The sequence below is a fragment of the Suricata suricatta genome, chromosome 13 (genome assembly GCF_006229205.1).
Source record: "Suricata suricatta isolate VVHF042 chromosome 13, meerkat_22Aug2017_6uvM2_HiC, whole genome shotgun sequence".
Classification (NCBI taxonomy): domain Eukaryota; kingdom Metazoa; phylum Chordata; class Mammalia; order Carnivora; family Herpestidae; genus Suricata; species Suricata suricatta.
The window spans coordinates 53,118,429-53,139,721 of record NC_043712.1 but is presented as its reverse complement, the minus strand read 5'-3'; the positions used below and the strand labels follow the sequence as shown (position 1 = coordinate 53,139,721).

The 21,293-nt window shown below is 36.7% G+C and overlaps 1 protein-coding gene across 9 annotated transcripts in view; it reads right to left on the bottom strand.

Moving 5' to 3' along the window:
* The window catches only part of NFIB (nuclear factor I B), a 445,780-nt gene that overhangs the window by 24,458 nt on the left and 400,029 nt on the right, over positions 1–21,293 (bottom strand). For 4 of the 9 annotated variants that reach the window (XM_029919732.1, XM_029919735.1, XM_029919734.1 and 1 more), the window contains exons 7-10: positions 17,294–17,428; positions 13,253–13,437; positions 8,852–9,017; positions 5,572–5,654 (exon numbers count right to left, since the gene is read on the bottom strand). In XM_029919732.1, the coding sequence (XP_029775592.1) occupies positions 5,572–5,654; positions 8,852–9,017; positions 13,253–13,437; positions 17,294–17,428 (569 nt within the window). The remainder of the gene's footprint in view (positions 1–5,571; positions 5,655–8,851; positions 9,018–13,252; positions 13,438–17,293; positions 17,429–21,293) is intronic. The other 5 variants (XM_029919737.1, XM_029919738.1, XM_029919736.1 and 2 more) reach the window with 3 other exon arrangements.

The following is a 21,293-nucleotide window of genomic DNA, read 5'->3' as shown; positions in this document are numbered from 1 at the left end:
CCATGTACTACATAAACATAACTGACCATAAATCCCAAGTATTAGCAAATGAAGAGTTTCTTTTTTTAGATGGAGACTAGTTTAACTTGTAAAATGTAAGGTTTCAAGGGAACTCAGAGATTGTGAGGTTCAACCCCTTCATTTTCCTTGCCAAGATAAGGATAAGGTCAGCAAAGTTTAGGGACTCAGACATGCCCTGTTTGTGTCAACACCTAAACCAAACTTCCCAACTCCTAATCCCTGGTTCTCACCAAAGATACTGGTTTGCCTACTACTGTTCTTTTCCTACCCTATTCTTCATGTGCACCCCCATCAAGAATATTTAAGGCTAAAATGGCTATAATTATAACTGTCAGAATCTCCTCTTCTTCCCTGATTCAATGTGGGTCTTTTAAAGTAAATATTTTCAGAGAATAAGATAATTTTTGTTTTGATTTTGTTGACTGAAATGTAAGGCTCCAGTAAACATGATTTTATTTTTACAATAATTAGTTTATCTAGAATTAGATAACTACTAAAAGTGAGTGAATAAATAAATGAATGAATGATAAAACAGACCATAGGAGGTTGTTTAAAAATGTAAGAACTAGCCAAAAGGCTACGCATTTGCATAGCCGTTATTTTGCCTGAAACTTCCTTTAAATGTGTTTCCTTTCCAGCTAGCGTAGGTGAAGAGTGACCTCTTATCCATTTACATACCTACCCAGAAGTCATGTGACAGGGTTTTACGTCAAGCTGTCAATTATGATAACAGACACAATAAGAACAGCCTCAAGTGTTGATAGCCGGCTTCCTGACTTTATTGAAAACTTTGTTGATAGTCTACTTGTGTCCTTTCAATTGCCTGCCTCTAATAAAAGACTACCTTTCCAGTGGTCTCAATGTACCCAGCTTTGGCTTTGCCATTTGCCAGAACAAACGTAAAGAAATTTCAATTAATATCTTAATTTAAAAAAAAAATCCTACAGAGGCAATTTCTTAGGAAGGCCATTTGTTGCAACCTAAATTTTCAGTGTAATGAAAAGCACTTCCAAATTCTAGTTTCAAAGTTGTCATCTCAAGAAAAGTGTTGAAAATATTTTGATATAAGTTAGCCCAGTAATTGAAATTGAAATAATAGCATTAAGTAGTCATGCAAGAAACATAACATGCTGAAGCTCAAGCACCAATAAAATCCATGCAACTGTGTACATAACGCAGGGACCTGAGCTGATCAGGCCATTCATTCATTAGCTCTAATAATAAGTAGTGTATATAGAGTCAGAAGGTAGTAATTTTGAGATTATGAAATTAAGCCTTAATCTTATAAACTAGAGCTTACTTGACTTTGTTGCTCCCTTTGGGAAGCCAAAAGTGACCTCCCACTTATTTTATCAAAAATCTCAAATCTGTATCAAAGGTTAATATGTTTTTCAATACCTAGTTCAATTAGTAATTTTTTATTTCCAAACAAGAAGCTTCTTAGCTACAAACTTTTACTTACAACTTGTAATAAGATTTTTTTATATGTTGTGTTAACATATAACACTGAAGGTTTATATTTGTATTATAACGTTACATTCAAATATAATGGTGAAAATCAAGTTAACTAAACCCTCTTTTACCACACAACTTTCGATGAGAGCAAAGGCGGCCTGTAATTTGACCAATTCATTACGAGTTTGACCATATAAGGTACTGGTGCTAATTCACCATTCATACTAAAATTGTTAGCTTGGACTATAAAATAATTTCTGGTTTTTCTGAGTAGTCCAATGCTCTGCTGTGTAGTTCCCATTTTCTCAGAGACAAAACTTGGGAAATGTAGTTCCCTCACCGCCTATCACAGTGAATGTGCACAGTGTGTTCACAGTACGAGGAAGGGAGACACTGCATTCTACTACGCTTCTGTGAAGTTAAGTCAGAGAGGAGATCCTTGACACTTCTGAAAAAGTTGCAAATCATAAAAAGACATTTCTCTGAAGAGACTAAAGAGTTCAGTTTGGCAAAGCAGGACCCAGGAGTTCTTCAAGCCACCACACCACCTTTCAATAGAAAAGTTAAAGAAAAATGAAGCTCCAGTTGATGACTGCTTTTAAGACCTCCCCAAGCAAACAGTGAACGCAGGCACTAAGCCAATCATCCCAAAGACAGTCTAGTTCCAGACCCTGAACAACACAAGACACAGGATTATGTTAGAAGATAAAGGAAAAATCTCAAGTCCTGATCAGCTGGCATAAGCTGATTATTGTAATTAGAGGACGGTTTTTAATGGCAAATGATCAACTGGTTTATGTGAGTCTTTTTGAAATGTTCTTCATGATGATGGATTGTTTATTTTTTTAGATTCAAATGAGGTATCATATTTACAATGATGGGTGAAATTCTCATGTCAGAAAAAAAACAAGCATTTCAAGGCAGTTAGCAACCGATATTTATCAGTAATAACCATTTTAAGGAGCACTGAGATATAGAATTACTAATAATAGTTGTATGTGTACCAAGTTAATGAGTATAAAAGCATATACCCAATATGTATAATATAATAGGTACATGCTTTTATTATATATTATATTATTTTATATTATATTATATACTTTTAGTATTCAGATTTTCCAATATGGATGTATTACTCTTATAAGTGGACTATCAGGTTAATTTTAATATTTGTGATCTCAATTTAAGAATGTCAGTATCTATGTGTGTTTGAAATGACTGAATTAAAAGATCTCCTTTATTGCCATTTTGTGGAAAGATTATTTATGAGTCAAAATTATTCAACAATCGTAAATTTATTGTTAACCCTAATTTATGTCGGCTATATTAAAGTCCTTTTCTGAGAAAAATAAATAGCATTGCACAATGCACATCAATACTTTTCATAACCTAAAGGGATACATCTTTATAAAGCAGCTGCCAATAAACTGAAGAATGTACCTGGTGACAATATTTATTCTTAAGGGGTCATGTATATTAAAGGCTATGGGGAATGTTTAAAAGAACTCTCTTAGACTAAATCCATTGCCTTTCTAATTTTGAATTTCTCCTAGCTAATATAAAATGATTGATTACCTTTATTTCATGTACCCCTTGATTTTCCTTTTCATTCATCATTGAGTGCTTTAAACCAAATGCATTTAGAACCTGCTGCTACAAGAGTGGTCTCTTTTAAATCTTTGTAAAGTAATGAAAGGACACAGTAAATCAATCTCATTTCTGCTGTAGGAAAGCATAACCTTTACTCTACTGAAGTCATTTAAAGTATTTCTGTCCCTCTGTTCCTGGATAGTAAGACTAAAACTTCATCTCACTGATTCTTTCAAAATGTAAAAGCAGAAAAGTGATGCTCTCTTAACTGGAACCTTACTGTAGTAATATTTGTGGATAGTATGAGATGTATATACATTCATTTTCTGCATGCCTCGAAACTGTAGATCATTATGAATTTGGCACATTGGGCTTCTCCATGTCAAAAAGTAGCACTAACGCTTTCATCATATACAAACCAAACTATCCATCTGCATGGTAAGTACCAATTCTAAATAGAATAGAACATTCCATTTTTAGCTCTGAACCTTCTATAGTTTTTTCCTTCCAAGGATCAATACACATTGTATATTCTATAAATATCAACTGCATTTAAGCAAATTATATTTCTATTGTAAAAGGTCTTCATTTGATATTGCCCACTTAAATAAGAAATGGTGGTCTTTAATAAGAATAATGGTCTTAATGTGTGTGTAGTTCTGGAACTTGTATATATGTATTTTTCAATTAAAATGTGCTCAAATCTCCATCTACATTAAGACTCGTACCTTCCTGATGCTTCCAAAGTGTTCTTGATTTATCCTCGGATATGTGAAAGACAAACTAAATTTTACGTCATGGACTTTGTGATCATAATTACCTGAGCCTCTAAAGTTAGTCATCTGTGATAAATAAAAGAAATTAAAGCTGCCATAGGTTAGCACAGGGGGTTGGGCAGATATGTGGAATTGGATATAATCTAAATGTGTTTGGGCTAAAGGTTTAAATATTGGAGGCATGTTTTTATGAATTAAAAATTAACTGGAAAGTAGAGATGTGTCATAAAGAATAATGCAAATCCCATGATTAAGATATTTCTGAAAATATGTGGAATGATTTTCAAAAGAACAAGTCTCCAAACCTATAAATCCTACATGTTTTTTATAAACACAGTAAACATATACATTTGTCAAATAGAACCATATTATAGTAATTATAACACATTTCATATTATAGCAATTTTAGAGGTGGAAAAAAGCAACATTCCAGAGATTTATGTTGAAAAACCAATGGCTGGCAAAACCACTAATTATTATTTGGTATTTTCATAACTGTGTACAGATGTTTTCAGTTAGTTCTCACTCTTTTGTTTGGTTTTGCTTTTTAAAAATCTGGCACAACGTCAACTATCTTGAGTAAGCTATCATCTTTATGATTTTCTCTGAACTCCGCAGGTGGTGACCTTTGATATATGCAGTCTACTACCTTGGTCCACAACTGGGCAGGACTTCGAATTCTGCATGAAGCACAGCTAAGAGAGAGCACAGGCTAGGTGGGCAAGTCCGGAACAAAAAGAAGCAGGCTCGATGACCTGGTGAGGCTTACGACCCATGTAACGATGCAGACAAATGCACCTACAGTGTATGAACGAAGAGCATGTCCGCTGACACCAGCTCCTCCTTATTCACGATAGCCTATTTTTCCCTACTTAATATTTTGCACACTGTTAATTTCAAATTGCTCTGCTATCAGAACTTGAGAGCTGCAAACATATGCATCATAAAATATATTAAATTCTGAAGTGTTTAGAGTTATTTCTGTCATCCTGTAACTAGAATCTTGGGATTTCTGTATTGGTATGTTCCATGCTTTTGACTGTGGCTAATTTGTTTAGAAGCCACCATTAATCCTGGCTATATATTTTCACAGTTTGGGTAAACACTTCATTTGCATTAAATTTACAGCATTAATGAGATGTGAAATTTAAAATGCTACTTGAAACATAAATGATGTAAGAAAGCAGAACAACAAAAAAGTGTTTTATCACATCTGAAATCAGTAAACCAATTTAAACCTATTAAAATAGGAATGATGTGTCGCCCGAGATTTTAGCTTCATAACTCATCCTCTTGGACTAAAAGTCCAAAATGAGGAGTAAAACATCTGAAAACTATGAAAGAGCTCGAAAACACAAGTTTTGTGCTGCTTCTACTCTAATGGGCTTTTAAATCAGTTTTCAATTTTTGTCTTTGGGAGCTATAGGCTAGTAAGTTCTAAATAGCCGATAAGACTGAGAAAAATCCCCTAGCTGAGACCCTGCTACTCATGGAGGTTATCGATCTAGGCCACAGAGGTGGAAAAGGTCTTGAGCCAATTTGAGAAACCCTGTTTAGAGAGGCAAGAAACAAAGGATAAATGAGAAAATACTCTGGAAAATGAAATGATCAGTTTCTTTCCCAGAAGCCCCAGGAGCCCCGTTCTGAGTCCAGATCTGAGAGGCAGCATGGAGAGAGCACCAATGCAAAAGCGTGGCTACACCGTCACACCTGGGTGAAGCTTGCCCACCTGTTGCTGATGTAGGAAGGATGGGTCTCTTGGGCTTAGTCCCACATATCGATTGGCTTGAGATGTGCCTGAGGCTGTGTAGGCTGATTAAGGAAGAACAAAAACAAAGATAAAAATTGTGAACTATCAGAATGAACACCCTGTCCATGTAAAAGAAACCCAGAGAAGTGGGATTTGCAACCAAAAAAATAAAATAAAATAAAATAAAGTGAAATAAAATAAAATAAAGTAACATTAAAAAGTGTCCTTATTTTTCTATTCTTTTGTCTGAGTGAACACCAAGAGATAAATAAAGGAAAGGACAGTTAACCTCAAAGCAGCTAGTTTATCCGCCTCCCCAGAAATCTATCCAAGAAACCATGTCCCAACCTTTGGTGGTGGGCATTTCACACTGACGTGCTCCGGTTACAGTCCCGCAGGGGTACCAAGGACTGGCTCCGGAGAAGGGCCCTTTTCTGAGTCGTACTGTTTCACCAGATACTAGCTATCTAACAATAATCCATGATGGTTTGTGATTCTAAACGTAAAAGCAGACTGAGAGTCTGTTGGGAAAGAGTGAAAGCTTGTAATAATGGGATGTAAGCAGATGTGCTTGATGATACAGAATGAACAATGTCTTGCTAAAGAGAAAATTTAATATTACTAACATGAAAGAGAAGCCTAAATTTGTGATAGCACATAGAGTGAATTAGGTTGGTACTCTATTTAATGTGAAAATGACCCTAAGTGTGAGAGAAATGTGTTTGAAAAAAATTCTTTTCATAAGCTCAGAGTGCTGTCTTGTGACTGGCCCAGGGAGGGCCACCAGGCATTAAATAAACATGGGGAATATCCTTAAATTATTTTGATCTCACCTTGCAAGTACTTTTTGTACAGGTGCTTTTTGGTACAGAGTGAATTTTCCAAAAAAAAAAAAAAAAAAAAAAAACAGCTCCCTATTCCTAAAGACTTGTTTGTTTTCACAAGGAAAAGGACTTCCCAGCACTAAGCAACCCACTGCTCTGTGCTGGAATAAACATAAGAAGTACATTTTCACCATGTCTGTTGCATGTATATGTCTGAAGAAGGCTAAAATGTTTGGCTGAAAAACCATCAGATTAATGAGAAATCCAGACATTAATTTAAAAATAACTTTTTTTTAAACCAAATATATTAATTCTGTCATATTCGTTTGAACGGTTGCAGAATTTGATCTACTAAAGCTTTTTTAGCCAACTTTTTAAAACAGTGAAGATGCTCACAACTCCTGGAAAAAGGGCCTGTGCAAGGGCAGCCATAAGCAGCTGGCGGCCCCTCCTTGATCTCCAGCCTCCGGAATCCAATGCAAAGCATGGCTTGCTGGAGAAGAGCCTCACAGAGGCTTAGAGAGTGCTATTCTTTCTTTTCAACCATGAGAAAGAGGCTTCCTTCGTCTATGTGTTTTCTGTAACTTCACTGGCTTATCAGTTCAATGACCAGTCTTTCACTATCAGTGTTGTCTCAGGAGCTGGAGCTACAGAAGTTTGTTTATAGGAAAGAAAAACAAGCCACTACATGTCTTTTACTCGGGAATGGAAAATAAGCTGATACAGCCATCGTTATCCACCCAAGAGACTCCTTCTGAATATTTTATACTTTTATGAGTCAAATCAGATCCCTTTTGACCAGTCTATAGGTGAGTATAAGAACAATCATTAGCAAACAGGTTAACAGCACCCGCAGGGTGAGCTGTGATCCTTGGGGTCTGATCAGCCCTTGAATGTCCTCTATTAATATCACTGTAAGAGTAGGTAAATGAGGTTTTTAGAATTTGGTTTGGGTCATTTCAAATGCTTTTTAAAAAAATCTTCTGTTTTCGACTTGCTTTTATTTAATTTGCTGACTTCGTTTGCTCAATGATGCCAACACATCCACTTTTAAAATCAGGATGTCGTTATTTTAGTGGCTGTAATGTGCACAGCTAACCTTTGGAGCAAAAGAATTCTAAGTCCTCCTTGACTGGATTTCACTCATCTGTGCATTCAGGGAAGTGTCTGCTAGTGAAGGACCCTCTACCCACAACCCGGTTACAAACAGTAATCATTTTAATGGGAATTATAAGCCTAGGTGGACTGATTGGGCTACAGGGCCTTGTGTATTTTGAGAAAGAAATGCTGAACTCCCTGTACACTCAAAGTATTGTCCATTTCTCTTGTAGGGTTCCTTCCTAGGTTTTCAGAAGCCACCAGAAAAAAAAAAAAAAAAAAAAAAAAGAGAAGCATCTTTCCAAAGCCTGAGAAAGGGCAAGCCAGTGGTGTCTCTGCAATTCTGTAATTTTACTTAGACATTTCCAGAGCATGTCAATTTTGTTTTTTGCTCTAGGAAAGAAAAGGGAACATCTAAATTTCAGATACATAATGCATAACTGATGAAGAGCGTGTTAATTTCCCTTGACTGAAGCTTCATCTATTCCACTGGACCAATCTGTACGGACCAATTCCAGTTCCAGGAAGCCAAGAGTCTGAATGAAGCCAGTTGAAAAACTATGTAATAATCTCTTGTGTCTTTATGAGTATTCTACATGAAGAAGCAAAGGCATGACTTGGTTTATTGGTTTGTTCAATGTAAGTTCACTGGATAAACCCCTGGCATTTAAAATGTTATGGCCATGTTAAAAAGCATAGTACCTGATATACCATGATAGGCGAAAACAAAAAAAACAAAGCAAAAACAAAAACAAAACAAAAAACAAACAGAAGTGATTGTAGATAATGAAATGAAAGTGCAGTTAGTTGGCATATGTGTGCCTAATACTCAACTTTAAAATGTTATCTGTACCCAACATTGTCTAGCTGTTTTGTTTTTGTTTTTGTTTTTGCAATGAAATAGCCTATAGGAATGTAAATGTGCAATTATCTTACAGAGGCAATGATTCGATCTGCCTTGTGAAGGGCATTGATTTCTATAGGAATGCTCCAGTACGTACCAATTATCTAATCTCTCTGGGTGACATAAAAACCTTGTACACTGAGTTATGTTATTCAGTGTATTTTTGATGTATACCTTGAACGAGCAGGCATGACTTATTATTTTCGTTATAGCTGTTTATTCAACAAATAAGCTTCTCTCTTTTCAAATATGATGTACTGACTGAAATTTGATAAGAGAGAGCTCGTGAGAGCCAGGCCACATACATGCCTGCTAGTTCCACATAAATGAGAAATCTCCATCTGGTCTCAAAAGTTGCCGTGTTTTCCACCTTGGATCAGATATCCAATGGTGCCTTTGATGGACATTTCTCATTTCCTACAGAAATACTTACTGGTTGCTGTAGGTGAAGCTGCCTCACCTTCAGTGGATGTAGTGATGGGTTTAGTATCTGTCATGGTCAGGGTCACAGGTCGCACTGCACTGGGATGGGGAGAGGGTGCCAAGACAGGTGTGAAATGGCCAGGCACTTTCCCTACTACTTGACCACTGCTGTTAGGCTACAAAACAAAAACAGAATGCGGGGTGAAACAATCCAAAAGGCAGTCGTCTTGTCCAACAACTTCCACTCAGCACCCTTGGCTGCGTGAACCCTGTGCACTTGCTGTTAACAGCCACATGCCCTCTCAAGTCTGAGTCAGAGAGACCCACCAATGGTTAGTAGTAAAAAGAAGCAGGAGCATTTAAAAGAAAGTTTCACCTTCAAATTACTTTGTATGGGTTAATTCATCTTTACAACACACCTGAAAGCCAGGTGGAACTGATCTTTTCATTCAGTGGCACGGAAGACTCAAGTGGAGACTTACATGCTTAGCCCAAGACTAGAGTGTAAATAATGCCTGAGCCAGCGAGAATTTGAACCATGCCTTCTTCTCTGTTCTTCATTTTATGCAGTCAGTCAGTTTTGGCTTTCCGAACACAATTTTCACCTAAGGATGCTATCACTGACCCAAGGAAGACAAGGATATCTAGGAGATCAAACACATCGAACTCAATAGTTTCCATTATTTATAGTCAATGCCCATCTTCTGCATTCAAAAACCCTAGCTCTCCATCATACACAAGTACACTTGAACACACACACCAAACAATTTAGGCTCTAGGATCTCCACTTAACTTTTGATGATTTACCAATACAAGCAGATAGAATGCTATTTAAAGCATTTAAAATTTCAGATCCACACAATGATATAAAATAGTGGACTAGGCCTGGCCTCACAACTACGAATAAAAGATTTCCAAAGTCAATTAAAATGTGTTAAAGTAAAGCAGAGGTCAATCAAATATACTTTGTTACCTAAGTTACTCCTCCACTGCTGGGCATGGAGAGTTACGAAAAACAGTATGGTTGACATTTGTGGGAATCGGCTAAGAAAATCCCCCGGGGGAATGATAGAAAAGATATGAATACTTGAGTGTTAGCCCCAGGTATGAAAATAGTATCCATGGTAAGGAGACAAAATCCTAAGGGTACACTGTTTGAAAAAAAATACTGGAATGTATTTTTCTGGACAGAGCATGCTATTCTTGATTACACCCATGTTGGAATTCTTCACTTCCGTTGTACATAAATAACAATTTGCCATGAGATTATTCTCCACAAATATTTTGGCTCCCTAATCAGCACCGTTAAAGGTAAAGAGTGCAATGAACAGAATAGTTATCTGAGTACCTGCACAGAAATCACCAGGAGACATTTCTTTAGCCATAAAGATGAACAGCTAATCACACTTAAACACAGTCAATGAGAGACATGCACTAAGTCTTTGGTTGGGTTCCTTGGAGGCCACATTATTTCTTCTGTAAAGAATAATGGACTTCTTGAATATCCTGACTATTCATCATGAGTAATTTTAAGTATTTAACTTTATGTCAGGAAAATTGACCAGAGTCTCCCCCTATGGAAACCTATGAGAGAGTTTATGAGGGAGTTATATCTTTAAGCTAATTTTATTTAAAATAATCCATTGAATAGCATGACTGTCTCACTCAAATTGGTGCACCAGCAATGTAATGAATCTCCAAATTGCTGTGGGGAGGACAAGGCCTTTCGGTTGCCAGACTTAACAATCAAAATCAGTGCAGGGCTGGAGGATATTTGGAAAGGAATAGTGAACCACAGGTGAATGAGTCCTCATTTTTCCCCTCCATTTTTAGAGATAAACAGGTAAGTATCAAGAGTCCTCTTTTGAAATGTAAATTAATTGGTTCTGAGTTGAAGTTAAAAATCAAAGCAGATATAAGGTGCCCATAGAAACAACTGGGTAGTTTACTAGAAAGATGCATTTTCCTTTCAAGGTGAAAAAGTCATTTTATTTTAAAGCAGACCATCAACTTCTGGTTATCTGAACGCTGCAAAAGACTGTTCTAAGTATCTGCCTCAAGAAAGAAGAAAGGTCTGTCTCTATCACTCATGGTATACTAGGTAGTAAAGAGCATTTCTGTATACTGTGTTCCCTAAAACAGTTTGCTAGGACCTACCTGAGAACACGGGATGGAAGAATGACAATAATGTCCAGAAAATGCTGCCACATAATATGATATTACCTCACCGATTCTGCAAGCTTTGTCTACTGGAATGGAATCGACATGAACCAACCGACGCTTTTCTCATTTAAAAACGACAAAAGTGACAAATCCCAAGCCAATACAGACAACTTTTCTGGAATTCAGAGTCAGAATGGGAGGGTTATTCCTTTCTGGTTTTCCACTGGTTCAAACAGATGAAGCTACACTACTCTAAAGCTTCTCTTTTAAGGTTGTTCGATGAACTTTCATACCACAGATACCAAAAGAGAGACATCTTATTTGAAGATGAAGTTGAGAGGCATTAGGAACGGATTACCCTACATAGTACATTGCTCCTATTATACAAAATCCTGTGAGGGGATTTTTTTTTTTATTCAATTGAGATGAAAGTAAGACACTTCTCTTAGAAGCTAGATCTTTACCTTAAAAATAGGAAGAAAAACAGAACAATATAAGCAGATTATCACCTAATATGCCCTCTTAACTTATAAAGAAATGGAAATATACCTAAAACAAGCACTGAATAATTAAAGAAATGCGTAACACTAAGGGCCTGATTTTAATTTGCATAATTTTTCCCCTAACAGTGCCTAATTAAGACATCAGTTTAAAAAAAAATCCAATGGAACTCTAAGATTTTCCACACTGAATTAACGTTAAGGACTTTTAATGGATGTCTTAATTAGACTTTGTTATTCATGGAAATTCTACACAAATTAAAATCAGACCTTGTGTGCACTGTTCCCAGCTGAGTCTAGCAAAATGCTCTATGGAACCAAGACTCTTGAATCCATGATCTGACAGTAAATTTTATTTCTAAACTGATATATTAAGATCCACTGTTTTACTTAGTAATTATTATTACAGTCGTTAAAAGTGCTACACCATTTGGACATTGTCTTCTAAAATACAAATGGCTTAACTGCAAATTCAAAACTCAAGAATGGTGTATTTAGTTTACTATTATGAGTCAAGAGAACTAAAAGTCCAGGTAACTTTTTAAGTAACCCAAACGGTGTTGGCTATGCGGTTATTCAAAATAAAACATTCAGAAAAGACCATTTCACTTCATTTTAACAAACACGACCAGAACGGTTTTTTCATATCTTTTCTTTGTTAATTCTAAATTAATATGCACATACTATTTGCTGTCATTTTAGTAACTGAACAGCGTTAATGACAGAATGTTTTTGACAATCTCTCAGAGCATTAAAAGGCATAATAAGGAGTGGGCAGGAGTCTTGGAGGGAAAACAGCAATGCCAAATACTAGACTGTAAGATCAGAACTACGTTACAGACTCTGAATATTATGATTTGTGCCGCTTTGGCACAAAGACTACTTGATAATGAAAAATCCTCTTATATCGAATCCCTATGAAGTGAATAAGCCACATGTTTAGGGAGTGAGAAAGGCACATGAGTTACTACACTTACACAATAAAATCCCTAAAACCATCACACGATGTTTCAAAGAAAGAGAGAGGGGGGGGGAGAGAGAGAGAGAGAGAGAGAGAGAGAGAGAGAGAGAGAGAGAGAGAGAAAGAAAGAAAGAAAGAAAGAAAGAAAGAAAGAAAGAAAGAAAGAAAGAAAGAAAGAAAGAAAGAAAGAAAAAGAAAGGAAGGAAGGAAGAAAGAAAGGAAGGAAGGAAGAAAGAAAGGAAAAAGACACTTCTGGTAATGTCACTCATTATTAAATGCAGTCATGTCTGTGCAAAGAATATTCAAGTAGTCATCAAACACTAAAAATGTTTACATTACCAAAGCTTATTTTAATACCTAATCGTCGGTCTATAAATACAACTGTAAGTTCTTTTGTGTGTGTTTATTTTAGCGCATACCTCGCTCCTGCCTGAAATAAGCACTCTGTCTCTGTGTTAAAGCAGGTACTCCAGAGGTGTGAACTCCAGCTCAGAGCTTTTTTGTCAATGCGCTTTTTGCATCAACTTTCTTTTCAGTCAATGAAAATTCAAAAACATCAAACCAAAAACATATTCACAAATGTGCCCCTTTGGGGCAATACACTTCCTACCTGTCATTCAGCCACCTTTAAATAAAAAATTATTGAGTCACCAAGAGACTTCCTGAAGATGGATTTCAAAAGCTTGATGTTCTGCCAGACATACTGTCTGAGTAAGCTTCACGTCTTAAAAGTCAGACCTGTTCCATCTCCCTTAGGCTCTATGCTTATTTTCTCTCTCATTTTTACCTGGCTGGTTTGCGGACTGGATGGGTCATAAGAAGGTACATAGTTCTTCAGAGTATCCTGAGGATTCAGGTGGGGAGGATATCTGATTGTTGGATGAGAAAAGTAGCTCGATGGGGCTGGAGGAAGAATAGCTTGTGTTGGAAATGGCAACGGTGAGGGCGGAGGTGGAGTTCGAGTTGAGATGACTGTAGAAGATAGAAAAGGGGAGACCAATGTCAGCTGTGCTGCCCACCGCCCCACCCAACCCTGAGAACCCTGCAGACTGTGCGCTCCAGCTCTTCCCTTTTCCCCACCGGCTACCCAAACTCTCCTGCGGAGACAGCTAGTCTTTCATTCTACTCTCCACTTCTGGCACCGAGAACACGCAGACCCAACCTGCTCGAGGGGACCAGCAATCTTGCTTTCTAGATCTATGAAGGAGGAGATGAGGAAGTTTCTCTTTTATAAGTGAAGCCGATGTTTCATGAAACATTTCTTAAAGTGAAGTTATTTCCTATCCAGAACACGATCTTTGATCAGAAAGCCTTTGTGTCTTAGGTTCAGACCAACTCACAGTGTTAATTAAAGGGCAGGGGCACCCATAGACTCTTTATCAGAATTCAAAACAGAAGTGTACACCAATTCTAAATAAATAGTTTCCCTATACATCCTGGTGGGTGGTTGTTTAAAAGAGAAGCCAATAATTAGTAAGCAATAATGTCCTGAATAATTACCTGATCATTGTGTATATGCTTACAAACATTGGAACGTAGGGCCTGGTAATGCTTTTTCCTAATGAAAATGTTCTTTTCAAAATCAAAAGGGCTCTATTCTATAACTATGTTTCTTCCTACTCTTTTATTACATGTAGCTTAAAAGACATTATTAAGATAAGACCAAGAGTAAAACCCACAGAAATATGAATTTAAACTTTCATATAGGCATATGAACTTACCAGTAAATCACATATTTTATAAAGGGAAGTAATATATAAAACATATGCAATGTAGACAATGTTTAATTGTACTGTAATTTTTCAACATCAGTATGACCATAATTTATTGTTTAGATTTTGAAATATAATTCTTATGTTTGAAAAATGGGGAAAGAATATAATTGCATGATCATTATCTCTATAATTTTGAGGAAAATAACCACATGACTACAATTAAAGAATACCAATGAGTATATGTAGAAGTGAAGATTAAATGTCTGTTTCTATTTAATATTTTGATTCAAATCATAGGAAATTACATATGATAAATGTTTAGTGTTTTATGAGACAACTTAGCAAACAATATGAAAAATAAATTCTTTCCATGACCTATTAATGAAAATCATCTGGAAAGACTTATCTCCAACTTTATAATTGTAATATATATATATATATATATATATATACTGTGCTTTTAAAGAGATATTACTCATCTTCCCCAAAGAAAGCTATTTTGTTTTCAGAAAATACAAGAAATTAAGAATGAATAAAGAAGAGTCATAAATTCAATTTTATGGTCACAATTTTGCTCCCTGAATGTCCAGGTCGCTGAGAATCTTGTGGATTCTTGGGCTGAACCACAGACCTGCTGGATGAGGCCTTCCAGGGGTAAGTAAGTTACCAGAAAGCATGATTTACAAGGGCCCATGTAATCCTTCCACACACTGAAGTCTGAGCATCCTCCATCGAAGGGATGCATTTCAGAGAACAGTGACATATTTCTTTAAACAAAACTCCTTTTTGAAATAACACTTTTTTAAAGAAGTATACACATATGAAAGTATAATTTAAGGAAATGCAAACACCTAAGTTGAATTGGGCATCTTTTTTACTTGGTGTTGAAGTGGTCTTAATCTTGGCTCAATTTAACCGTGGTCTTCACCCAGTCTACACAGAAACCCTGGAAGGATATTAGCTCCATCTTGGGGCCTCTGGGCTTTGAGATCAATGTGGCCACCAGTAGTTTGGAAAGAGATCTTTGTTCAATGGAACTAGCACCTATCAAATGAGGGCTCAGATCTCTGGGCTCCCTGGGACTGTGCTCACCTAAGCGGTAGCTGGCTTGATAAAAGCTAGGTAGAATATAGTGTTTCAAAATGAAAGTAAAAATGGCCACTTCATATCAATAAAAGTCATCCTTGTCCTTTAAGGAAAGAAAAGCAAAACACAAGGCAGAAAATGCTTCCCTTCATTATGAAAGCATTCACACATGCATCCATGTATGTATATGTGGTTCCAGTCTACATTACTGCAGAGCCTTCCTAATGATCTTCTATCCCCCAGTCTGGCTCCTTCCAATGCATCTTTAATGGTCTCATATGAATAAAGTTTTTAAAATACCATTTTAAGCATGTAACTTCACTGCTAAAAATCTTTCACTGGCTCCCTACTGCTCTCAGAATAAAAGGCCAACAACTTCACAGGTTTATAGGGTCCTCAGGTGCTGTAGGAACCTGTCCTGGCTCACTTCTTGGGACTCATCTCTGGCCACTCACTCCTCCTAGGCCACATTAAGATACTTTTGGATTCTGGGATATATGGCAGTGTCTTGCTGCAGTGACTTCTGTGACACTGACACATGCTGTTCACTTCTGTCTGAAATGAACAGGTCACTCTGACCTCCCTCTTCACTTGCTCTTCCTTCTCATAGTGAAGTCACTCTCTAACCGTTAGTTAAGAGCACATCTCTTCCCGGTATCTAATCCTTTTCCAGGTGTTCAGTCCTGCTCAGATTTGATGCCTACCTGATGTGGCCCCTTTGTCTCCCTACTATTCCATGAGCTCTTTAAGGACTGAAACTGTCTCTCCTGACCAAGGTGCCTACCACAGGTCTTAATACATTATATATTGAATAAATATCTGGGGAAGGACCAAGGTGGAAAGTTTATCTAGGCTTCTCATGGTTCATTATATAAAAATGCACTATTTAATTTTTTCCAAATGTTAGAAATAGGAGTAATCAGGTGTCATAATAAATGGCTAATTTGACTAAATTAATTTTCCTCCTATATTAACCATTATAGATTCATGAAATAGTCACTGATTTTTTTTCACTTATCTGCCCAGTACAAACAATATAAATATAAAAATTTTTAATATCTGATTTGTATATTCCTTTCTTAATTTTATAATTTTCTTAGTGATAACAGTAATGCCCATACATCTTTAAAGTATCATACAGCAAAAATACTTATCAACAGACACTTACAAAACAAAGCTAAGGACATTTTTATGACTGAAGCTGTAACCTTTGAATACAAGTTTAAAAACCAGATTCAGTTTGTTTGAAGTATAAGAAATCATCTATCTATAAATTAAAAGCAGTAAGAGTATTGGTATAAACACATTTATATACAAAACTTTCTCCACCAAAAATTCAGTATACTCTTTTCTAGGGCTCAAGAATAAGAGGTAGAAAGTATACAGTATTGCTTATTAATTATATCTATTTTTAATTTTTTAAAGGGGATTCAGTTTAATTATTCTTTAAAGTATAAATGTGAAATAATGTATTCTTTTTCCTATGTAAATTAAGATATTAGACATAATACCAAGGGTACTAGCCTACAGGAAATATTTATGCACATAAAAAACTGTCCAAAAAAAGTAGCTCTTTTATTTTTCTGATTAATTTTACTCCTAAATAAGTAAATACTGATTTTTATAGAGAAAATGACATTTATGAAAATAGTGTCTGTAAATCCTAATGCTCTAGAAATACTCTAAACTCAGCAACATCCTTGAAATTCCATCTTTCTTCAGTCAAATAGATAGAACGGGGACCAATCCTGAAGCTACAGCTAACTATGTATTCCATATCTTCCCATTTTTTGTGACTGTCCTCGTTCCAATAAGGCAATTAAAAATACATACATCAATGTTATGTAATTGAATTATTTGAATATCTTTTCTCATATACTGATAGGAAAAAAATAATTGATAGGGTCACGACCCTCCCTCTTTTGGTTGAGAAAATATGGTCATCACAGCTAAATTCTTGCTCCATCCCTGAGACTGAGCTCTGCAAACGAGAGCGAGGCTTCTCCTCTATGCCTGAAACTCCTCACCACTGTGTGCAACTCCAGGTATTCCGGGATGATGGTGCTGGGGGAAAGTGCTCAATCTTGGGGAAGAATCTTGTGGAGATGTAGAGCTGAACAGTGGCTTTTCAGGCTTCTTCATAGTAGTCGGAGAAGACATATCTGCAAAGGAAGAGGGAAAACTCAAGCGTTATTACTTTCTTCAGCTATGAAGTTCACATTAGAATAATAAAAGATCTCATTTTCCAACAGTCTATTATTTTTGTACTTTAGCTCTTCTACAAAATATGTACTGAGGGTCAAAGACCCCACTATATTGGAGATTTCAACTACCTATTTGAAGCAATCTCCACTAACGTTGACCAAAGTCTTCATTAAAATTATCATCAGAATTATTCCTCCTACTCAATAAATCTTGAATTTTTGAAAAACTAAGTATCATGTTTCTTTTGGTGCCTTGGTTCACATCAAGGTCTTCTTTACCTCAGCATTTCACTCTTAGATTTATATGATTCAAGGGTTTGTCTTTTGACCCGCTGACTATACTGTGGGAAAAAAAAACACACAGAGGAAAACCTGGTACAAATATGAAAAACAACCTTTGGGAATGCTGGTAAGTCTATTGATTTAATATATTTTATGGAAAACTCATTACTTGTTTAACAAAAAGTACATTCCTTAATTTGTTCATTCTGCAAGTATCTATTGGCTTCCTCTATTTGCCAGGTAAAGTCATGGGTGTCACGAAAAATAAAAAGTAACTGCTGTAGAGATACTTGCTGTCAGTGAAGAGGAAAATGATAAGAAGAAGATGGCTATTAAAGTCGAGAGGCAGGAAGTGTATTGAAAGCAGAGGTGTGTTTGTGGTGTTTGCTGCTATTTCTCCAGCCTCACTGCACAAGATCAGTGATCACCTCAGCCTCCCCAGGTTAGGGACAGTGCCTCAGTGGCACCATGTTTAAAGTGTGTATGGGGAGGACACTCCCAGAGAGAGAAAGTGTTCTGAAGAAGGGGGGCATAAAACACACAAGTGGTACAAGTAGTCTGTGGAGTGGTAAAGTACAGGGATGAAAGAGGGAGTAAAGAGCCCCCTCATACAATGAAGCATCATGGGCCTTGTGTATCAATATCTGGATGCTTACCCTGATGGGGGAATGCTATTGATGAACAAAATATGATCACATTTACGGTCTAAAGCCATCCCTCCTGAGACTCCATGGAGGATGAATTAGCCACAATGGAGACAGCAATCATGGAGACCACTTAAAAAGATACATTAATTAATACATTCCTTCCATAAATATTTATTGTAGGGTTAATTTATGCCAGAATACTGTTGTAGTTGCTGGAGATACAATGGTGACCTAGATTTGGTTTCAGCTTTTACAACACTTAAAAACTAGGTAGGAGATACACACAAGTTGAAAAGGAATTATTGGGATGCCTGGGTGACTCAGTCAGTTAAGCGTACAACTTCAGCTCAGGTCATGATCTCATGGTTCAAGAGTTCAAGCCCCCGTTGGGCTCTCTGCTGACAGCTCGGAGCCTGGAGCCTGCTTTGGATTCTGTCTCCCTCTCTCTTTGCCCCTCCCCTGGCTGCACTCTTTCTCTCTCTCAAAAATAAATAAATATTTAAAAAAATTTTTAATAAAAAATATAAAAAGGGAATTATAAAACAGTATGTAAACTGTGAAGGTAGATAGCTCTACCACAATTATCACTTCATAGCCAGTCTTATTCACCTTTACCCCATCCATACTACCCTTGCTTCACTTTAAAGCAAATTCCAGACATCACATAATTTCACTTATAAATATTTCAGTTTCTCTACAAGAGAAATTTTTATTTTAAACAAACCTAAAACTTTATCATATATATGTATAATTTTATTTTTATTTTTTAACAAAAGAAAAAGGCTTCATACTTTTTTTAAAAATGTTTATGTATTTTGAGAGAGAGAGAGAGAGACAGCATGAGCAGGTTAGAGGCAGAGAAAGACTAGGGAGAGAATCCAAGTAGGCTCCACACTGTCAGCACAGAGCCTGACACAGGGCTCAAACTCATGAAATGTGAGATCATTACCTGAACTGAAATCAAGAGTTGGGTCACTTAACTGACTGAGTCACCCAGGCACCCCTCATGGTACTATTTTTTTAAAAAAATTAATGGTGTTATTAATATCAGAAACTAGTTATCATTACGATTTGCCATTTTAAAAATTACATAAGCTCTGGTAAAGGCATGCAATATATGTGTTTCAGCACACTGGCACTTAAAGAATGGATATGCTACTATTGAAAGAGTAAACATCACAGTCTAGAAAAATGACAGGTGTTTTTGTAGCCATAAGCTGTAATTTGTGGCTAACTGGCTGTCACTAACCTATCAGAACTTTGATGAGTTGGTGAACCATTTCCTTGTATCTTTCTGAAAAAGAAAAAGTGAAAGAAGGAAATACCTAATGAAAGAAACCACAGCAATCAATGCTGTTACAAAGAAGAGAAAAAAAATTTAAGACCACTTTAAAAACAGACTAAAAATGTTCATTTCAGCTAAGATACATTCAAAATGCCAAAAAATAATACTTAATTTCATTTAAGAGCTATGATACCTTTAAGTTTATTTGTTTATTTTGAGAGAGACAGAGACATCCTGAGTGGGGGAGGGGCAGAGAGCGAGGGAGAGAGAGAATCCCAGGCAGGCTTAAACTCCTGAAACCTTGAGATCATGACCTGAGCAGAAACCAAGAGTCGAATACTTTTTTTTTAAATTTTTTTTAATGTTTTATTTATTTTTGAGACAGAGAGAGACAGAGCATGAGCAGGAAGGGGCAGAGAGAGAGGGAGATACAGAACCGGAAGCAGGCTCCAGGCTCTGAGCTAGCTGTCAGCACAGAGCCCAACATGGGGCTTGAACCCACAAATGTGAGATCATGAACCTGAGCCGAAGTTGGAGGCTTAACCAACTGAGCCACCCAGGCACCCCAAGAGTCGAATGCTTAACTACCTGAGCCACTCAGGCGCCTGTAAAGCTATATGATTTTATTTTTTTATTTCTGTATTTATTTATTTATTTTTAATGTTTACTTATTTTTGAGAGAGAGAGAGAGAGAGAGAGAGACAGAGCGTGAGCAGGGAAGAGGCAGAAGGAGGGAGACTCAGAATCCGAAACAGGCTCCAGGCTCTGAGCTGTCAACATGGAGCCCAAACTCATGAACCGTGAGATCACGATCTGAGCCGAAGTTGGACACTTAATTCACGGAGCCATCTAGGCGCCCCATGATTTTAAAAGGCAGTAACACAAATATAGATTTGGGCTTGCTAGAAGCTAATCATAGACGTGTAGGTTTTTAGGGATGGAAAGAAGCTTTATTCTACCCCTCACTTCGCAGATAGTGTAGTAAGTTTCTATTCCAAAAATTTTATTTTATTTTATTTTTACTGTTTTAGAGAGAGAGAAAGATAAGTTTGAGAGAGGGAGAGGGTCAGAGGGAGAGACAGAGAATCTCATTTTAGGCAGGTTCCATGCTCAGTGCAGAGCCTGACTAGGGGCTTAATCTCACGACCCTGGGATCATGACTTGAGTCAAAATTAAGAGTCCTATGCTCAACTGATTAAGCCACCCAGGTACCCCTCCAAATTTTTAATATAAATTAACTCTTAAGGGCACCTGGGTGGCTCAGTAAGTTAAGCATCTGATTCTTGGTTTAGGCTCAGGTCATGATCTCAGGGTTTGTGAGATGAAGTTCTACCTCAGATTCTGTGCCCTAATAGTTAAGGGTCTGCTTGGGATTCTCTCTCTCTCTGTCAAAATGAAAATAAACATTTAAAAAAAATAACTCTCAGAAAAAATATCTATTGACACTCTTAAGCTTTACCTACACTTAAATGTAGATCTTAAGTAAAATTAACCAGTGCAATCAATTTCTAAAGACTCCATGTACAAATAAAAGAGCATTTACTGTACATCACAAAAAAACAGTAAAATGTGACCAGAGCTTGGGAACAGAATGAATGTCATTTCTGGA